The 17,203-nt window shown below is 42.4% G+C and overlaps 2 protein-coding genes across 2 annotated transcripts; one reads left to right on the forward strand and one right to left on the reverse strand.

Annotated features, from left to right (window-relative positions):
• Positions 1 to 175: 175 nt before the first annotated feature.
• tbc1d10b (TBC1 domain family, member 10b) lies at positions 176 to 10,661 on the forward strand. Its single transcript, XM_074696473.1, has 10 exons — positions 176 to 659; positions 1,650 to 2,669; positions 3,455 to 3,554; positions 3,643 to 3,750; positions 4,251 to 4,357; positions 5,597 to 5,711; positions 6,308 to 6,373; positions 6,514 to 6,703; positions 6,784 to 6,938; positions 7,085 to 10,661. The coding sequence occupies exons 2-10, from the start codon at positions 1,669 to 1,671 to the stop codon at positions 8,009 to 8,011; spliced, it is 2,769 nt and encodes a 922-aa protein (XP_074552574.1). The 5' UTR covers positions 176 to 659; positions 1,650 to 1,668; the 3' UTR covers positions 8,012 to 10,661.
• A 1,241-nt stretch (positions 10,662 to 11,902) lies between these two features.
• Positions 11,903 to 16,199, reverse strand: mylpfa (myosin light chain, phosphorylatable, fast skeletal muscle a). The gene is made up of 7 exons (XM_074696266.1): positions 16,113 to 16,199; positions 15,509 to 15,607; positions 14,501 to 14,576; positions 14,312 to 14,416; positions 14,148 to 14,226; positions 14,012 to 14,060; positions 11,903 to 12,685 (listed from the first exon to the last, which is right to left on the reverse strand). The coding sequence occupies exons 1-7, from the start codon at positions 16,113 to 16,115 to the stop codon at positions 12,584 to 12,586; spliced, it is 513 nt and encodes a 170-aa protein (XP_074552367.1). The 5' UTR covers positions 16,116 to 16,199; the 3' UTR covers positions 11,903 to 12,583.
• Between the last annotated feature and the right edge of the window lie 1,004 nt (positions 16,200 to 17,203).

The raw sequence follows: 17,203 nt of genomic DNA on the forward strand, positions 1-17,203 counted from the left end.
TATCTAATTGTTATGACTTAGCATTTCTTTATATATTTATTTACTCTCTTTTTTAATTTATTTTTTTACTTTTCTTTTTCCTTTGGCGGAAATGAACTTCCATAAATAAAACTGGGAAAAAAAACATCCTGCGGTGGAAGGGAGGCTCCTTTGCAGGCTGCGTACGTGCTCCCGACAACCTCGACGGGAGCGCGCACGTAGCTGTCAGTAGGAAATGCAGGCTGCGGGTGTTGGATGTAGCTCTATCGCTGCGCTTGGATAAATCAAAATCAAACAAAGAACATCACTGGAGATTGAGAATGAAATTTTTTATAGATGGTTGCAACATTTGGTGAGAATAGTCGCAGCAGGTCTGAGTACGTGACGGATATAACCGGAGCATTCATCTGGCTAGCTCGGCTAATAGAAACAGGATACTATTGGCGCTAATGCTAGTCACATTAGGCTAAAATAAGCTAACTTAGCCAGCAGCCTCTCTGAGTCCAGACTTTTGCTCTTCCAGGTCCTCACCGAGTCCAGCAGTTCCTGCTCCGGTCTCAGTCTTTTGTGTTTTCATTTTACGGGGCAACTGCGGAACCCGGAGCTGTGGCGGGGGGACGTGTGAACAGGAACCCCCTGGCTACCCAGGCGGACGCACCGCAGTGACACGCCGGTTGTGGGTGAGTTGTTTCGCCTAGGAGAAGTTGTATTTCCCCGGGTAGTGGGGTGGACAAGGCCGGGGACGCCGCTTTCGGACAGGGCCTGGCAAACTGTGGGGGTGTTGACTATTAGCTATTAGTAAACAATTGCCTCTGTGTTCTGAATCGGGAAGTTGAGACGGGCCGACAGAGGCCTCCAGAGAGGATATGACAACAAAGTGGCTGATGTTATTAGCTGTTAGCGGTTTGAAGCTACTACAACACACGTCAACCTGCTTCGTCAGCAAGCCGCTGGATTCGCATGGTAGTTGGAATGCTTTGTTGATAATGTAGTAATGATAGTATTTACTTTAGTAACCATACAAATAACAACATGTTTCACCTTCACTTTAAAAAGTCAACAGTCATAGACTAAGTGTTGTTTAAACAGGCACAAACAAAAGCGAAACGCTTATTTAAACCTAGCCTACTTTTTAACAACAATAAAAATCAAATTAAACAATTTTCAAAAGTTTTAAGGGGAAAAACATCAGATAAAACATTAAAACTCACAATTTGAAAATAAAAGCATACCATATTTTTTTAAATGTATACTAGCACTATTACAAAAAACTGACACCCTTCGTGAATTTTGGTAGAGTAAATTTACAAACACACCCCCAATCAAATCGACTCTTCCAAACTGAAAATAACTTTTTTTTGAGTGTGGAAGTGACTTTGATTTTGCTCTATTTTCATTATTTTGTAAAAGAAGAAAGAGTTTTTGCAGGAACAATGTACAACAAAAGCATTCAAGACTGGGATTGTTTTGAGGTTACCCCATTCAATTCTTTGTTTATTTAATTAGAAGAGGAGAAATTGTTCTTATGTTTCATCAATAATGACCTCTGACATTGGCAGGTTATTCAAAGTTATACTTCTTTTTGTTCCAGGATTATTATAAGAAAATGATCCTGTTTTGCTTTTTACAAATAAAAACTCACTTTTGTGATTTTCTTTTTAATTGTAAAGGAGAGAACAGAGTGGAACCATGGCAGAACTCTCCACCTTATCCCCATCACCGCCTGCATTGGGTGATCCACATGCAGCTCCTTCCATCCCACCCACTTCAGCAGTCCCTGGTCCCAACAGCGCTGCTCCGGAGCCTGCCAGGGAAATCCCACTACCCAAGTCCTCACTCTACAATGACAAAGCTTTGACTGGAAACACTCCTGCAGCACAGCCAGGCGGGTCACCTTTGACCTTTCAACCACCTTCGAGTCCTCCAAAACTGACTGACACTCCCCTCACACTATCGGTACATGAAGCCGCTCCTCAGAGAGAGGAATCAGTAGGGGGAGATACAGAGACTAGCGCCCAGGTGATTAAGCAGGGACCCATGACTCATGACCCTGCAGCTCCAGAGCTCACGAATACTGAAGCAGGCACCAGCATAGAGCAAAGTGAGACATCAGCAGAGAGTGAATTGCAGATGGCGTCCCCCTCTCCTGATCTCAATCCTGGTCCTAATCTTTACCCCAATGTGCATGTCACCCACAATCCAAATCCTGTTATGGATGCTGGTCAACTTAAAGCAGGTGAACCCCAAATCCCTGCAGCCTCCAACATCACACCTCCAGCTCCATCAGACACATCCTGTCCGCCTGGAGAGGAGAAATCTCAACCACCTCAACAAGCACAAAATCCTCAAAGTCAGCCTCCTCCACTCTCCCCTAAGCCTGAGACTCCCAGTGAAGTAAAGACAGCAGAGCTGCCCACCACCCCCACGAGAGCAGAACACCCCAGCCCTACTGTTCCACTAATCAACGAGCCAGCCTGTGCACTCCCGCTGCCCAACCCCAACCCCCGGCCGGCCCCTGACACCCTCAGCTACCTTGAGTCAGCCAGCTTGATGTCTGGGACTTTGGATTCTCTATCTGGGCTGGGAGAAGATGGCAGCTCTGTGGGCTCAGACTCTGAGATCAATGGCATGGCTGTCAGACGCACTGATAAGTACGGCTTCCTTGGTGGGAATCAGTACAGTGAATCTGGGTGAGTATCAGGACATGATTCATTCACCAGAAAATGAAATCATCCAGTAGTTTCATTATTCCTATCAGAGAGGTCTATGAGCTTCTTTAACTTCATATTTTAGATGTGAAAAAGAGTCACTTCTCTTTTCATATGCTGAAGTTCCTTGCTGATACTTCACTATTTGAAAAATGATAAGACTGTAGTCATGACGTCGGTTTCCACAGATGAATGTAAATCCTGTTTGTCTATCTTCTTTTAATCGGTCACTTTGCCCTTCTTAAACCTCTTATTCATTCCGTCATCCATCTGCCCTAAAGAGATCTTCCTCTTTTCATTCCACTCCTCTCCTCTTTTCTTCTCAAACACTTAACATATCTCTCCATCCTTTTTCTTCCTTTGGTCTGACTCAGATAATGCTGAGAGCGTTTTTGTGACTCAATGTGTACTGACTGTGTGTGTGTCAGCGGTATCAACCCTCACGCCCATCTGCTCTCTTCCTCCCCTTTTTTTTTTAGACTTCTTCTTCTTTCTGGCGAGCTAATTGCTCTTCAACTGTTGAATAATTAAAACGTTATTGATTTACCATCAGTAGTGGCCGTGACGTCTGGTCAATGTTAGCGATGTCCTTTGTTAAGCAAGTCAGCGCAATGTTGTGCAAATGAATGCCAGTGGGAAAAGTGGGTCATTAGATTTATTTTCTTGTCTACAAACATTACTGAGGGTTGTATCTTGGACTGTAAATAAAAAACACCTCTTTTCTTATATTAAATGATGAACACATTTTTTATTCCTCACCAACGCAGGGAAAAGGACGTTCGAGTTGAAGTTGCCCGGCAGAGGGAGATCAAGTGGTTAGATATGTTCCACAATTGGGATAAGTGGACCAAACATCGTTTCCAGAAGGTAAACACGGCAACCTTACTGAAGCTCTTAGATTCATTAAACCGTGTGCTTCAGTTAATATCATGTGTGATGTTTTTGTGTGTCGCAGGTTAAGATGCGCTGCAGGAAGGGGATCCCGTCTTCTTTAAGAGCAAAAGCCTGGCAGCTGCTCTCCAACAGTAAAGAACTCCTGGATGCCAACCCTGGAAAATTTGAGGTATCACTGTTGCTGTATTTCCTGTGGAGTTTTACAACTTATAAAAGACAAACACATGGATGCAGCCGTTAAATCCCAGAGCAACTTAAAATAGAGACATTTTCATCCTTTTATACTTCTGGAAAGGCTTCCTCAGACTGCAAATGACAATGAAGAAGCTGCAGTGTCTGTGTTTTATAATTGGCTGAAATGGGAACCAAAGCCACAGGAAGTTGTGGAGGAGTAGGGCAGTTTTAACTCCAGGGGTGCCAAAGAGGCAGGCTCAGGCCAACAGATCTCTAAACCTCTTATCAGGACCAGTAATCCCGCCTGTCAGGGCCCTGACTGCATCCACATAGCAGGGGGTCTAGCTCCAGCTGAGACCGGGTACCAGCAGTGTGCTGAAGTTTCTGAAGACGCTCTAATGTTTCATACAGAGCTTCGATGGCTCATTTGGAAACTGACACCCTGAATTAAAACAGGCTTTTAAAACCTTTCATCGTTTTTTTTTTTCACCGTAGGAGCTGGAGAGAGAGCCTGGGGAAGCTAAATGGCTCGACATTATCGAGAAAGATCTTCACAGACAGTTCCCCTTCCACGAGATGTTTGCTGCAAGAGGTGGACACGGGTAATTAAGACAAGCACACACCAACAATCTGCTGAACTTTGGCAGAAACACTCAGAGTTAATTAGAGTAATTTGACCATACTTATCAGGGATGGGAATCAGAGAGATTTTAATACCAAATCCATCACCAGCTCTGCTTACTGATCCAATTCTTCGATGATTCCTTGTGGATTTTCCACGGCTTGCATGCCCTGTGCTTCCATCTTAACATGGAATACGACATGCATACCTATACTGCTCTGCTGAGACGAGGAAAGCACACACTTACTGGTGTTGAGGTTTTAAAAGTGATGGCCATTTAATACTCTTGCAAATGCCTTTGGGTTTTTAATTTAAAGTGATACTCCGGGATGGAACAAGTTGGGTCCTATCACAAGGTTTAGGGCAGAAATTACCCCTACAGCAGTGTTTTTGTGCAGCAGAAGCCCAAGTGCTCGCACCAAACACCCCCTCCCTGCTCCTCTGCCGGTTTCCTCTGCACTCAGACGGGGCCATTTTTTACTTGACCAAAAACACAAATAATCGGACTCCCACCGAAAAATCTGATGTCGGTCTGCATTCACGCTTTATTCAGAGAATTTTCAGCGCGTTACTTTCACACAAAAACACCGCTAAATAAGGCTCTAGTTTTTTATATCTGGCACGATATAAAAAAGCCAGCTGTGGCTCTGCAGCGGAGGTAGCGTCATTGTACGGCACGATGAGAACTAGAGCCTTATTTAGCGGTGTTTTTATGTGAAAGTAACGCACTGAAAATTCTCTGAATAAAGCGTGAATGCAGACCGATATCGGATTTTTTTGGTGGGCGTCCATTTATTTGTGTTTTTGGTCAAGTAAAAAATGGCCCCGTCTGAGTGCAGAGGAAACCGGCAGACGAGCAGGGAGGGGGTGTTTGGTGCGTGCGCCCTGGGCTTCTGCTGCACAAAATCACTGCTGTAGGGGTAATTTCTGCCCTAAACCTTGTGATAGGACCCAACTTGTTCCATCCTGGAGTGTCACTTTAAGAGGTATTTAATGAGTGCATTTGTCTTTATATCGGAAAAACAAAGTAAGATGTGTCCCCAGTTTTTGGAGAGAAATGACCATTCCTATTCTTAGTAATGATGATTTTGTAGAAGAAAAGTGATCCGAATGAAGTGATTCAAGACTCCCATTATTTAGATTTTAATTGTTCCCTGTATGAGCAGTAATTACATCTGCTGATTTGGCCTCTTCTTCATTTCATTGTTTCTTCCTGCAGGCAACAGGATCTGTATCGGATCCTGAAGGCCTACACCGTCTACAGGCCTGATGAGGGCTACTGCCAGGCCCAGGCTCCAGTGGCTGCAGTGCTGCTCATGCACATGCCGGCTGAGGTGAGGATGAGAGGATGGAGAGTTCAGGTTTCACCTGTGCTGGAAACAAAGAGGATAAAATGTGGAAGATTGTGTTGAAGGTCAAATGCTCTGCTGTAGGAAATAGAAATGGAAAAAGAAATTGTCTTTTGTTTTTATTCTGAGTGGGCGCTTACTGTGCAGCCCGCCTTAGCCAATTGCACGTTTAAACAACAGATTGATGAGAGAAAGCGGGGGTGAGCATGCAGACAAAACAAGCTGACACTATTTAGCCCTCTTGGGTGCAGACTGTGTTATAAATAGACCGTTGGTGACGTGATGACTCGCTGAAACTACGTTGACCACACTGTAACATCTGACAAGGTGTCCTACAAAAATGAAGCGTGTGTGATACAGTGAGGTCTCAGGTTTCAGCAGAATCACTCTGAAGCAGTGTGGGCTGACTTTGCTGTCGAGCCTGTCTCACTGACAAATAAATAACAAATATCTGTTGAAGAGTCAACAAAGAGTCATTAACAGAGAGATTTTGTTCTTTATTGTAGTTTTTTTGTTTTTTTTTGATGGTGTTTGAATCTCTGTTTCTTCCACTTTATCATCATTTCTCTCTTTTCCTCCAGCAAGCGTTCTGGTGCCTCGTCCAGATTTGTGAGAAGTACCTTCCTGGCTACTACAGCGCTGGTCTGGTGAGTGAATAATCAATCAATCAAACTTTATTTATAAAGCACTTTTCAGGCACAGCAGTGGCAACACAAATAACACTCCTTCATGTTTTTCTTGAGTTGGTTTTTGCAGCTTTTTTTAACTCAACATTTCCAACTTTCAGGAAGCGATCCAGCTGGATGGTGAGATCTTCTTCTCTCTGCTACGGCGTACATGTCCCATGGCGTACCGTCACCTTAAGAAGTTCAAGATTGACCCAATCCTCTACATGACTGAATGGTTTATGTGCATCTTCTCACGCACCTTACCGTGGTCCTGTGTCCTGCGTGTGTGGGACATGTTCTTCTGTGAAGGTATCTTAAATCTGTTCATGCTCTGTTCTGCTCAGTGTGATTATTTGCAAGTTGTTTGACTTTGGTTTTCGCTCTTGTAGGAGTGAAGATAGTGTTTCGTGTCGGCTTGGTGCTGCTGAAGCAGATGCTCGGCTCTGTAGACAAACTCCGGGAACTACAGGGCATGTATGAAACCATGGAGCGTCTGAGGAACATCTCTCCTGATACGATCAGAGAGGACATGTTGGTACAGGAGGTCGGTCTCTTGTCTCTGCTCCAAATACACAAATCTGTTCTGTTTTTACTCAGCCACACCAGATATGAGTCACTTTGTCGTGTAGCGTCCAGTCTAGTAATCTTCACTTCCTCTGTCTGTCTCGTTTCGTCTCATCTGACATTCAGATCATCACGCTCCCGGTGACGGAGGCGCTCATAGAGAGGGAATGTAGCATCCAGGTAAGGAAGTGGAGGGAGTCCAGGGGGGAACTGACTCACCAACCGGGCCGTCGCCTCCACGGTACGAGGGCCATCTTTGAATACAAACGCCGTGCTGCCTCCATCAGCTCCGGCGGCAGCCTCTCCTTCCTTGGAAGCCCGATCCCGCCTCCAGGGCCCCTCAGAGCCTCTTCCAGTCTCCTCTCACTACCTGGCTTCCGCAAGTCCAAGGCACCTTTCCAAACCAAAAAGGGCTCCTTCTCAGGGATGTCAGGAGTAGAGGGTCTGTCTCATCAGCCTCCACCTGCAGCGGCATCGAGCCCAGGACGAGGCCCCGCCCATAAACCACCCATTCCCCCAGGAGCGGGTCAGAAAGCAGCCGCGCCCCATGTTCAGAGCCCGTTAGTAGGTGGTGCAGCTGCGTCATCGCGTGGGCCCACTCAAGCCTCAGAGGGCGCCTCAGTACAAAGCCAGCCCGAGTCTTTACCGCCCCCACAAAGCACAGCGCCACCGCCTAGCACTCTGTCCCCCTCTCCTGTGATCGTCTCTGAGCACATCACGCCAACCATCCCCTCTCCCACCGCAAACAACGCCCCACTACCCCCATGTGTAGACGTGAAAAAAGAGGTGGCACCGCCGGCTGAAGCCCCGTCTGGAGAGGAAGACGGAAACAAGAGGAAGAAGAAGACCAAGGAGGACAAGAAGAAGGAGAAGGAAGATGAGAAGAAAAAACTGAAGGAAAAGAAGGAGAAGGAAAAGGTGGAGAAGGAGAGGCTCAAGAAGGAGAAAGAGAGGCTAGAAAAAGAGAAGAAGAAAGGGGGTAAGAAAAAGGACAAGGGGGGAGGAGAGGCCGAGGACAAAAATGGAGCTACAGCGGCGAAAGATTCGGCCTAGTTTCCACCCGGTCATCCAAGGATCATAAAAAAGGGACTCGAACAAAAGAAGAGGTCAGAGGAACAAAAACCCCAGAAGACAAAGAGCGATCAATAAAAAAGAAAAGAAGAAATGGAAAGGCTTCCTGTATAACGTCATCATTTTAAAGACTCGGTGTAGCCCAGGAACTTTGGTGGAGAAAACTGGATCATGGTTTTAAAAGCACCTCAGGGGGCTGTGTGCCTCTTGCTCAATGCTTTTCTTTTTCAGTTTTATTTCTTTTTCCTTTTTCAACTGGAGCACAGACTGTGAGTCTGGATATCTTCTCAGAGTATTACAGTCATTACATTTTAGTTTTTTTAAATTCCTTTTTTTCAATTTATTATTTTAACCCGATTGATGGCAGTGAGTAGAGACGCAATGAAGAAGCGGATCGTCAAAGTGAAGTATTGCTGAAACAGCCGCGGTGCCATAGAGGGTGTAAATAAATACATACAGTACATAGGATCCCGTTAGTGCTCCGTACGCCCCGTCAGTTCTCATCTGTGGACAGTGTTTCAAGATGCCGGGAACAAAAAAGAAGACAACCCCTCGCATCCGACGCAGGCACTGTGGACAGAAATCTTAGTAACGTTGTTGAGGATGTATTTATTGTCATGTTCAATGTTGTGAGTGAGTGTGTGCCTTAGTAGTTGTAGTGAAGTGTGTCACTGTTCTGTGTGTGACCTCCCTGGTTATAGCCCCCCTCTGCCTGCTTAATTTCAATCAGATCAAATCATCTCTGAATCCTGTGTCCCCAGATTATTCTGTTTGATTTGTGGAAATCGAAGGATGCGAACAAAGGGAGGGAAATGTAAATTAAAAAAAACAACCTGACGTGTGCAGCGGGTGTTTTCATGGTTAGCTCATGTAGGGAGTATTACATTTGTTTTTATTCAGGCGTCTCTTTGATCTCATGTGTCTGAGGTTTTGTATAAAGCAGGCAGAAGAGTCTAGACAGCCCAACAGACTGAAAGTCCAACTCTAAACTTAGTATTATTTAGCTTTTAATGAACAAAAACCCCACATCGTATCAAAGTTAGCCACCTTTAGCTGAGGACTCCAGCCCTTTAGAGAATGTGATTTCTAATCTTAGTGAATGAAGGATGATTTTTGCACTTGTGAGTTTGTCACAAACACCACTGAAGTGAACCACTCCGATAGTGTAGTTACACAGAGAGCGAAAGTCTCCACAGGCCGGATTCACCGCGTGTGAAATCCGTGCCACGAGGACCTATGGGGAGCCACTTGACTGGAGGTGCCAGGTGTGCCAATGTAGCATGAACCTCTGACCTTTGACCTTTGGTCTCTGGTGTATTTATGTACAAAGTGGTTAATTTAATCAAATATAGTATATTATGAATTATTATTATTATTATTTTGGATTTGACTATTTTTCTATGTGAGTAAGAGACACCTGGTTGACTGGAATGAGAGGTGACTACACTCAGTGTAGCTGCAGAGGGATCATTTAAGCGTTCTGTTTTTCTTTTCTGCACACGCCGAATCCTCTGCTTTCACAAACTTCACGCATGTTTTTGATTTTTTTTTTTTCTTCTTATGTTGGTTTGGTCAACTTTGGGGTTCACGAGTCTCCGGTTTACTGAAGTGCAGTATTAAACTAGAGTTGAAAAACGACCCTCTGACAGAACAAAGAGCGAGCTGAGTGATTCAGACTGAAGAGTCTAAAGCTGAAGGTCTTAATTGTACTGTATCATAAACTAAAAGGAGCTTTGAGTAGTTCTTTAATTGAAGATCTTAAGTTTGTCTGTCTCACAGAGTTGTGTTGTAACATTCAGAATAACTTATGGACTAACTCCCTAACCTATTTACACTCAGTGTCCTGTACTGTAAGATATTTATGCATACATTAAACGCACTGAAGCCCATCAGTATATGATGAATAGTGCCAGGTAGTTTGTATAAAACCATTTGATGGCAAAATAAAAACAGTGATGCTCTTAAACTGTACTGTTTTTGTAGTCAAGGATTTAGAGGGACTTTCGTGTAGCTTTGTAGCCAACATGTCCTCCATTTTCATCCATGTCACTTCTTTTAGGTCAGTCATTATTGCGGTCATCTAAACAAAAAAACAAACATCACACACCCCCTCCCCTTTCTCTTTAGACGCCATTTTAGTGTAGTGATCGTGAGGATAAACTGAACACATCTATGCAAACAATCCTCCATAAAGACTGTTCATAGTGTGTGGTGACGGCAGAGAGTTGTCTGTGCTCTGCTGAGTTTGTTTTTTCTCTGAGCACATTTCAGGCCCGTGGATGACAGTATTTAATGAGCAATACTCATTTGCAATATTTAACACCAATTGGGAATAACATTTCTGCAGGTCCTTCGTACATTTCTGCGTTGATCCTAAAATTCATGATTTGATCAGGATCTACCCCACTGATGCAAAAACTCAAAGAAGCGTTTCAGCTCTTTTCCTCCCCACAACGCTCTGTTTTGGTTTTTTTTATTTGTGTTTTTAAGTTTACAAGTCACTCTCTCTGGCGAAAGTGAAATATAAAATCATAGCTAATTGAATTCATTCCTTCAGATCTACAACTGATGTATTTAATTGATGATGATAATGACATTTGTGATGAGTAATAAACCATAATATATTAAATCATCAGGGTGTCTGTCGTTCTTGGAGGATGAGGAGGAGGAGGAGGATGTGGGAGTGATGAGTTCAACCAAGAGGTCATGTTGTATGCCTACTTTACGTAACTCTCCATGTTCCTGGAAATATGAGTTTGGCAGGATTTAAATAACCAGAGTTTATATTTAGTGATGGAAACTCAGCTGGTCTCACCTCAGGATGGAGTTGTATTTTTATCCCGAGGTTAAAGTGGCTAAAAAACTGAAAACGTCTCCAAAATAGAATCGTGGCACAACGCACCAAACCCTGAGATGCATTAGTCACTGGTATAGGAAGATTTTTTTAATGCATTTAAATTCTTTTTCTTTATTTATTCTAAGGCAATAATTCTGCATTTATTCCCATCTCATATGAGTCATTGTTAAAAAAATCTCATCATTTTTTTCAAACTTATTTGATTTATTTTGACTTTTTTTTTAATGAGTTTATTTTTTTCCTCTTTTTTTCTATTGAATTTTTTTTATTATTATTTGACTGTTTTTTACAGAAGCGTATTGAATTCACTTGAAGAAAAGATAAAACTCAGGTTTTTCAGAGTAATTTATTCTTCAGTTTGTTTTTTGTGGTAATTAATTTTGTTTTTCTGATTAATATTTTTTTATTTGTTTGTTTTTTTGTTATAATTATTTCTGTTTTTATGAGTAATTTTTTGTGGTAATTAATTTTATTTTTCTGATTAATATTTTTTTATTGTTTTTTTTTTGTAATAATTTTTTATGCTTTTATGAGTAATTTTTTGTGGTAATTAATTTTGTTTTTCTGATATTTTTTATTGGTTTGTTTTTTGTTATAATTTTTAATGTTTTTCGTGGTAATTTAACAAAATAAACCATTAAAAAATATTAATCAGAAAAACAAAATGAATTACCACAAAAAACAAACCGAAGAATAAATTACTCTGAAAAACCTGAGTTGTTTTTTTTTTCTTCAAGTGACTGCAATACGCTTCCGTAGTTTTTGTGTGTCTTTAATATTTAAAGATGTTGGTAAAAGTGGTCTGGTTATTAGTTTTAATGCAGTGAAGGCTTCACTGTGTTGATGAAATGTACCTTCCTGGCCACCAGAGGGCGCTAGCCGCGCATTAATGAGGGAGTTCGCGACTTCTTTCAGCACAACCGTTACCCAGCTTGCTTCCCTTAACCCTGACCCCCAGAGCCACTGAGCAGAGACACTATGGTACAAAAGGAAAGAGATTTTATTCACAGTTCGTCCCTTTTATTCAGTACAGAGGAAAGGTGAGACAGCTTATGGAAAAGAAGAGGATTTTACAGAAAAGGGAAGGAGCGGAGGGAAAGACATCGAAGATTTGAATGTTTTCTTTCGATCCTTTCCCTCCTCCCCTTCGTTCATTTCTTTAACTTCTCGAGAACAAAAGTTGTCCGCACTTTTAGGAGACAACTTTCATCCTCTCTTCACCTGCAAAAGCTCTCCCTCCTCTTCCTCCCACCTCTTCCACCCAAAGAGGACATCTTCAGAATTTGGAATGAAGTCCTCAGACTTTGTAAACCTCCCTCCTCTGACTCCTCAGAGGGGAGCAGAGAGGTACATCTCATCCTCACAGACACCTCAGGGTGAAGTGACAGGGCAGGCAGACATGAAGAGGTGAGAAGACAGAAGGATGGTTGCAAGGAAAGAAGAGGTTTGTGAGAAAAGCGTGTGGATGGAAATGATGTCACAGGATAATTTTATTGAAAATCACCCCATTCCCCATAAGCAAACATAGACACATCATGGACACCAGCCTCCTCACGTGTCTTTAAGTCTTTGGTGTGAGGGGCCGGGCACATGAGTTCACACAGGAGGTGGGCGGGGAGGAAGAGGAGGACAGAAAGGGGCAGGGAAAGCAGAATAGCAAAGGGATTGCTGTCATTTTTTGTTTTCTAGCTCCCTCTTTACTCCTCCTTCTCCTCTCCGTGTGTGATGACGTAGCAGATGTTCTTGTAGTCTACGTTGCCAGCAACATCTGGGGGGAAGGCGGCCCACATGTTCTTAATCTGAGGAGGAGAGGAGGGTCAAAGGTCAGACGGGACAGGTGAGCACTGTATTTATTAAGGGTGGGAGAAAAAAATCGATATATTGGGATTTTTTGTTTGACAATATCAAAATCGGGGTTTCTTTATCAAAAAAAAAAAAAAAAAAATTCAAATTCTTTATTTCAGTCTTTGTTTATAAACTGGATTGTAAAAATGTTATTACTTTTCCCCAGCAGAGGGCGAAATGATTTTCTCTGACTCATGTAATGTGCATTTTATGGGAAAATATGGCTCCTGATGTAGTCTGTAGACATTATCATCATACTTTTTTTTTTTCACATGTTCTGGGGTCAAAAAAGCAAACCAAAAAAATCAGAAAAATCGTAAATATTGAAAGTATTTAGAGTATTTAGTACTTATGATACACTGACCAAAATAAAACCTTCACTGGTACAAATACTGACCTCAGATTTAACTCAGAGCTCTTTCTAACTTATAAAAAATTGCATAAATATCAATGTTTTTGTCTGGAAATGGATCAAAATAGTAAGCGACCAGCATGAACCATCAACTCTAAGGGTTTGGATCTCTCAGAAAATGTAAAAAAAGGATCTCCGGTGTTTTAAAAGTTATTAAGACATATTCTTACACCTTTCTGAGGTGACTGACTTATGTGTAAGTAAACTACCTGAAAACTGGAGGGACAGTCTAAACTAATGGTTAATTTATCTAGTCATCTCTTAGTTTTGCCTTTTCTTTTATAAACTTTGTTAATTTACTTTTTCATCCAAGGAGTCTGAAGGATACACTTATATTGTTTCATTTATTCCTTTTATTTTGAAGTATTTCCTAACCTGTGATTAAAAGTGGTACTCTTATAAATTCGCACAAAAATCAATTATTTTGTTGTCTAATGGATAAAAAAAAGTAATAGACCAACATGAATCATTAATGGTTAAAATCTCTCTCAGAAAACTAGAAAAAAAAGATCACCTGTGTTTTAGAAGTTATTGAAGTGAACTGATGGATGGGCTAATGTGTACGGAAACTACCAGAAAACTGGAGAAAAAGTCTAAACTAATACATAACGAATATAACTGGTCGTCACTTTTTTTGTCCTTTCTTCTATAAACTTTGTTTATTTACTTTATCATCCAAGGAGTCTGTTGATAAACATATTTTATTGCATTTATTATTATTGTAATGTTTTCTCTATCCACTTTGCAGTTGTAATTGTAATCAAAAATTTACCAGTTGTGGGACGAAAAAAGCGTAATCTAAAATCAATGACTAATAAACCGGTCTGAAACACGCTGTATTCTTCCACCAGCTGTGTGATTTTTTTACCTCATCCTTGTTGAACCTGTCGCACTGAGTGGTCAAGAGCTCCTCAAGGCTGAGGAGAGAAAACAGACTCATGTTACAGATCATCCTTAAAGAAAATAATAAATCATAAACATTCAAATTCCCTTTTTCTTCTTACAATTGCTTCTTGATAGATCCGGTACCCTCGGGGTCCAGGACCTTGAAGGCGCTAAGAATAACGTCCTCGGGGTCAGCACCTGGTCAAGGACAGGAGGTGAGTAAATGATCCAAACTAAACTTCAGAAACTACTCAAGCGTGTGTGTGACAGTCGGTGAATTTACCCTTCAGCTTCTCGCCGAACATGGTGAGGAAGACGGTGAAGTTGATGGGGCCGCTGGCCTCCTTGATCATGGCCTCCAGCTCCTCATTCTTCACGTTCAGCTGGCCTAAAGAGACGATTGAAAAATGAGTTAACTCCCTGAAAACACAGAGTCTCACGTGATTCTCTTGTTGAAATAAATCTCACACACCCATTGAAGCCAGCACGTCTCTCAGGTCATCTTTGCTGATGATACCATCTCTGTTCTGGTCAATGATTGTGAAAGCCTGAGGAGAGGAGAAGGAGAGGGTTACACTCCAGACACAAGAGGAGGGAGGAGGGGGGACAAGTTGGATGGACTTAGGGGAGGGAAGGGGTGCATAAGGTCGCCCTGAGTCTTTCCTTACATGTTAATCTGGGAAAGTATCAGCTGTCCGAGCCGCTCACCCCATGCAACTTGTCTCTATGAAATTCAAGATAACGCCTCCGGACTTGAACTTGGACTCGGTCACCGACCTCTCACATCAACCCTCCCGTCGTGCCGTCTCTCCCTCTCACACACGCTCTTCTGACAGCTAGAGAAGCCATCACCCAGTGGCGGGTATCTTTCCATCCGTGTGATGCGCTAAGATCATCCTTATCATCAAGCCAAACATTCCCCAAGTGGCACTCAAGACAGCCGGATCACTTATCACAGGAGGAATGTTCCTTCTATTCGCAGAACGGATCGCCGCTCTGACAACCACATCATTATCCCTGTGACAGCCCATCCTCCAATAAATCTCCTGACCTCACAGAGCTCAAAAACACCCTTAACTCCCCTCTACTCCAGGTCTTTCTATCTCTACTTCCAGAAATCTCATCCTGAAATCTTAAAACATCACATGCTTATGTTTCGTCATGTCCAGCTGTTCTGTGAGCGCTTTAAGAGATGTCTAAATGACAGCTGGAAGCGAGGTCAAAGGTCAACTAGAGCTCAGATGGTGTCAGAAACTTCAGAGTGTCCTAATGACATTCTCATGCTTATTAAACCGTCAGGGGAGAGGAGGAGGGCGCCTGTGAAATAGCAACTGCAGTGAAAATGGATCTGAAGGCTGTTAAACCGAACGCTAATTTTGGTCAGCGTGTAAAAAAAATAAATTAGCTGTAATTCTTAAACTGAAATTGTTTGTGATGACGCAGATGTCTGCAGCATCCTGACATCTGTGTGAACGCTCACCTCTTTGTACTCCTGAATCTGGCTCTGCTCAAACATGGAGAACACGTTGGAGGAGCCGCTGTCTCCTGCTGCTGCCCTCCTCTTGGCCTTCTTTGGTGCCTGGAGGATGAACACACGGATAAGTGAGTGATTTTTACACTCAAACTTGCTGTATTTTTCCCATTTTACACATTTTTAAGATATCTTCCAGGACAAAACTTCAGAAAACAAAATGTGGAAATATTTGGGATGAATTTTAAGGAGCAGAAAAATCATTTTCCTCTTTTTTTGGTCGAGTAAGTCGTTCTCAAGCTAGCAAGAATGTCAACATCTTTCAAGAGACCATCACATGCATTTTGTTTTTAGGTTTTAAATCTCTCTGCAAGTGATGGATGGAGTTGACATGCATCTTTAACAGCAAAAAAAATGAAATCAAACTAGTAAGATCTCCAGAATTACACAACCTACTGCACATGATGAAGACTGCTCCCAGTTTTGGAATTAACGTTATCAAAAAAAAGCTTCAAAAAGAGATTTTTTATTCCATCAGGGTTGCTTTAGTCCCCCGTGTAGGTATCTCCAGCAGCAGCAGAAAGAGCAGGGATGAGGGAGCCCTGGTACTCACCATCTTGAGACGGTAAGAGCTGAGGTTAGGATGATCAAGAAGGAGAAGACCGTGTGAAGCCGCGTTATACGTCCATCCCCGGGGGCTTTTATACTTCTGCACAGGCCGGTCTAACTTTAGCCACAGCCTCAAGTTTGGATGGGGATAAAAAAGAGAAGGGGATGGTCGACGATGATCTGATGGCAGAAGAGAAGGAGACAGAGCGGCGGGGCGGCGTATCCTCTTACAGGAGATCAGAAATAGACGCAGGAGTCTTGGAATTAAGTAAACCTGATATCAGAGGGACCATGCTTTAGGTTTGCAGTCCCACGTGGACTAATAAGGACATTCAGGACATCGATGCTTGTTGGACCAGAGGACACTGTCTCTCCACCCTCCTTCTGATCTCCTCCATCTGCCTGCAGGGACGCAGCAGCCGCTCACCCACTTTATTTTTGGTTTGTGATGTCCATTGCTATATTACAGATTGGGATTCTACCGTCCTATACGCTCAGCGACTGATGCGGCTCTTACCCTGTATGTGCACGGGTCAGCTGGCTTTTTTTAAGCGGGACAAAGTCCTGATGCTGGTTTCCAATCTGGATTTTCCCGTGGAGGTTAACAGTCATTCAGAAAACGTAGCTACGATTGCAGGACAGCATGTGGGTCATTCCTGAAAGTAATTAAACTATCTTTTTACACAACAAGCAATATGGAAGAGCAAGTATGTCTACTGTACGGGCCAGGGTTAGAGTATTACCTCAGGTATAAATATATGTGATCAAACAGAAGATGTATTCTTAGATTATTATGAAGACTTTTAAATGTTCGATTATACTTGTTTTACACTCATACTCATGTAAAAAAAGACCTATACTATTTGGAGATTTTTTTTGGAAGAGAAAAAATGAAGAATTTAATTTTTAATGTTGATAAAAAGGGAGATTTTTCATCCTTTTTAATTATCTACTGCATAATTTCTCTCCTGTTTTTGCTTTTTCCATTTAAGGGCCTGGAAACACTTTTAAATAAAGCTTGATGGGAAGTTTCAGTTATAGAAAATCTCACCTAACATCATTTTTTGTCTAAATTCTGACTCTGAGTCCAACTTT

This window comes from Halichoeres trimaculatus, unplaced genomic scaffold (assembly GCF_033239565.1).
Source record: "Halichoeres trimaculatus isolate MK-OKI-2021-1 unplaced genomic scaffold, fHalTri1.1 fHalTri1_scaffold_20, whole genome shotgun sequence".
NCBI lineage: Eukaryota > Metazoa > Chordata > Actinopteri > Labriformes > Labridae > Halichoeres > Halichoeres trimaculatus.

Bases quoted from the DNA above. Each gene is read 5' to 3' on its own strand.
- mylpfa (XM_074696266.1), bottom strand. The intron at 14,577-15,508 runs GTGAGCGTTCAC...TCCTCTCCTCAG, and splicing joins AGATTCAGGAGTACAAAGAG to GCTTTCACAATCATTGACCA. The intron at 14,061-14,147 runs GTAAGAAGAAAA...TTCTCTCCTCAG, and splicing joins GGATCTATCAAGAAGCAATT to CCTTGAGGAGCTCTTGACCA.
- tbc1d10b (XM_074696473.1), top strand. From the start codon at position 1,669: ATGGCAGAACTCTCCACCTTATCCCCATCACCGCCTGCATTGGGTGAT. The intron at 6,374-6,513 runs GTGAGTGAATAA...TCCAACTTTCAG, and splicing joins GCTACTACAGCGCTGGTCTG to GAAGCGATCCAGCTGGATGG. The intron at 6,939-7,084 runs GTCGGTCTCTTG...TCTGACATTCAG, and splicing joins AGGACATGTTGGTACAGGAG to ATCATCACGCTCCCGGTGAC.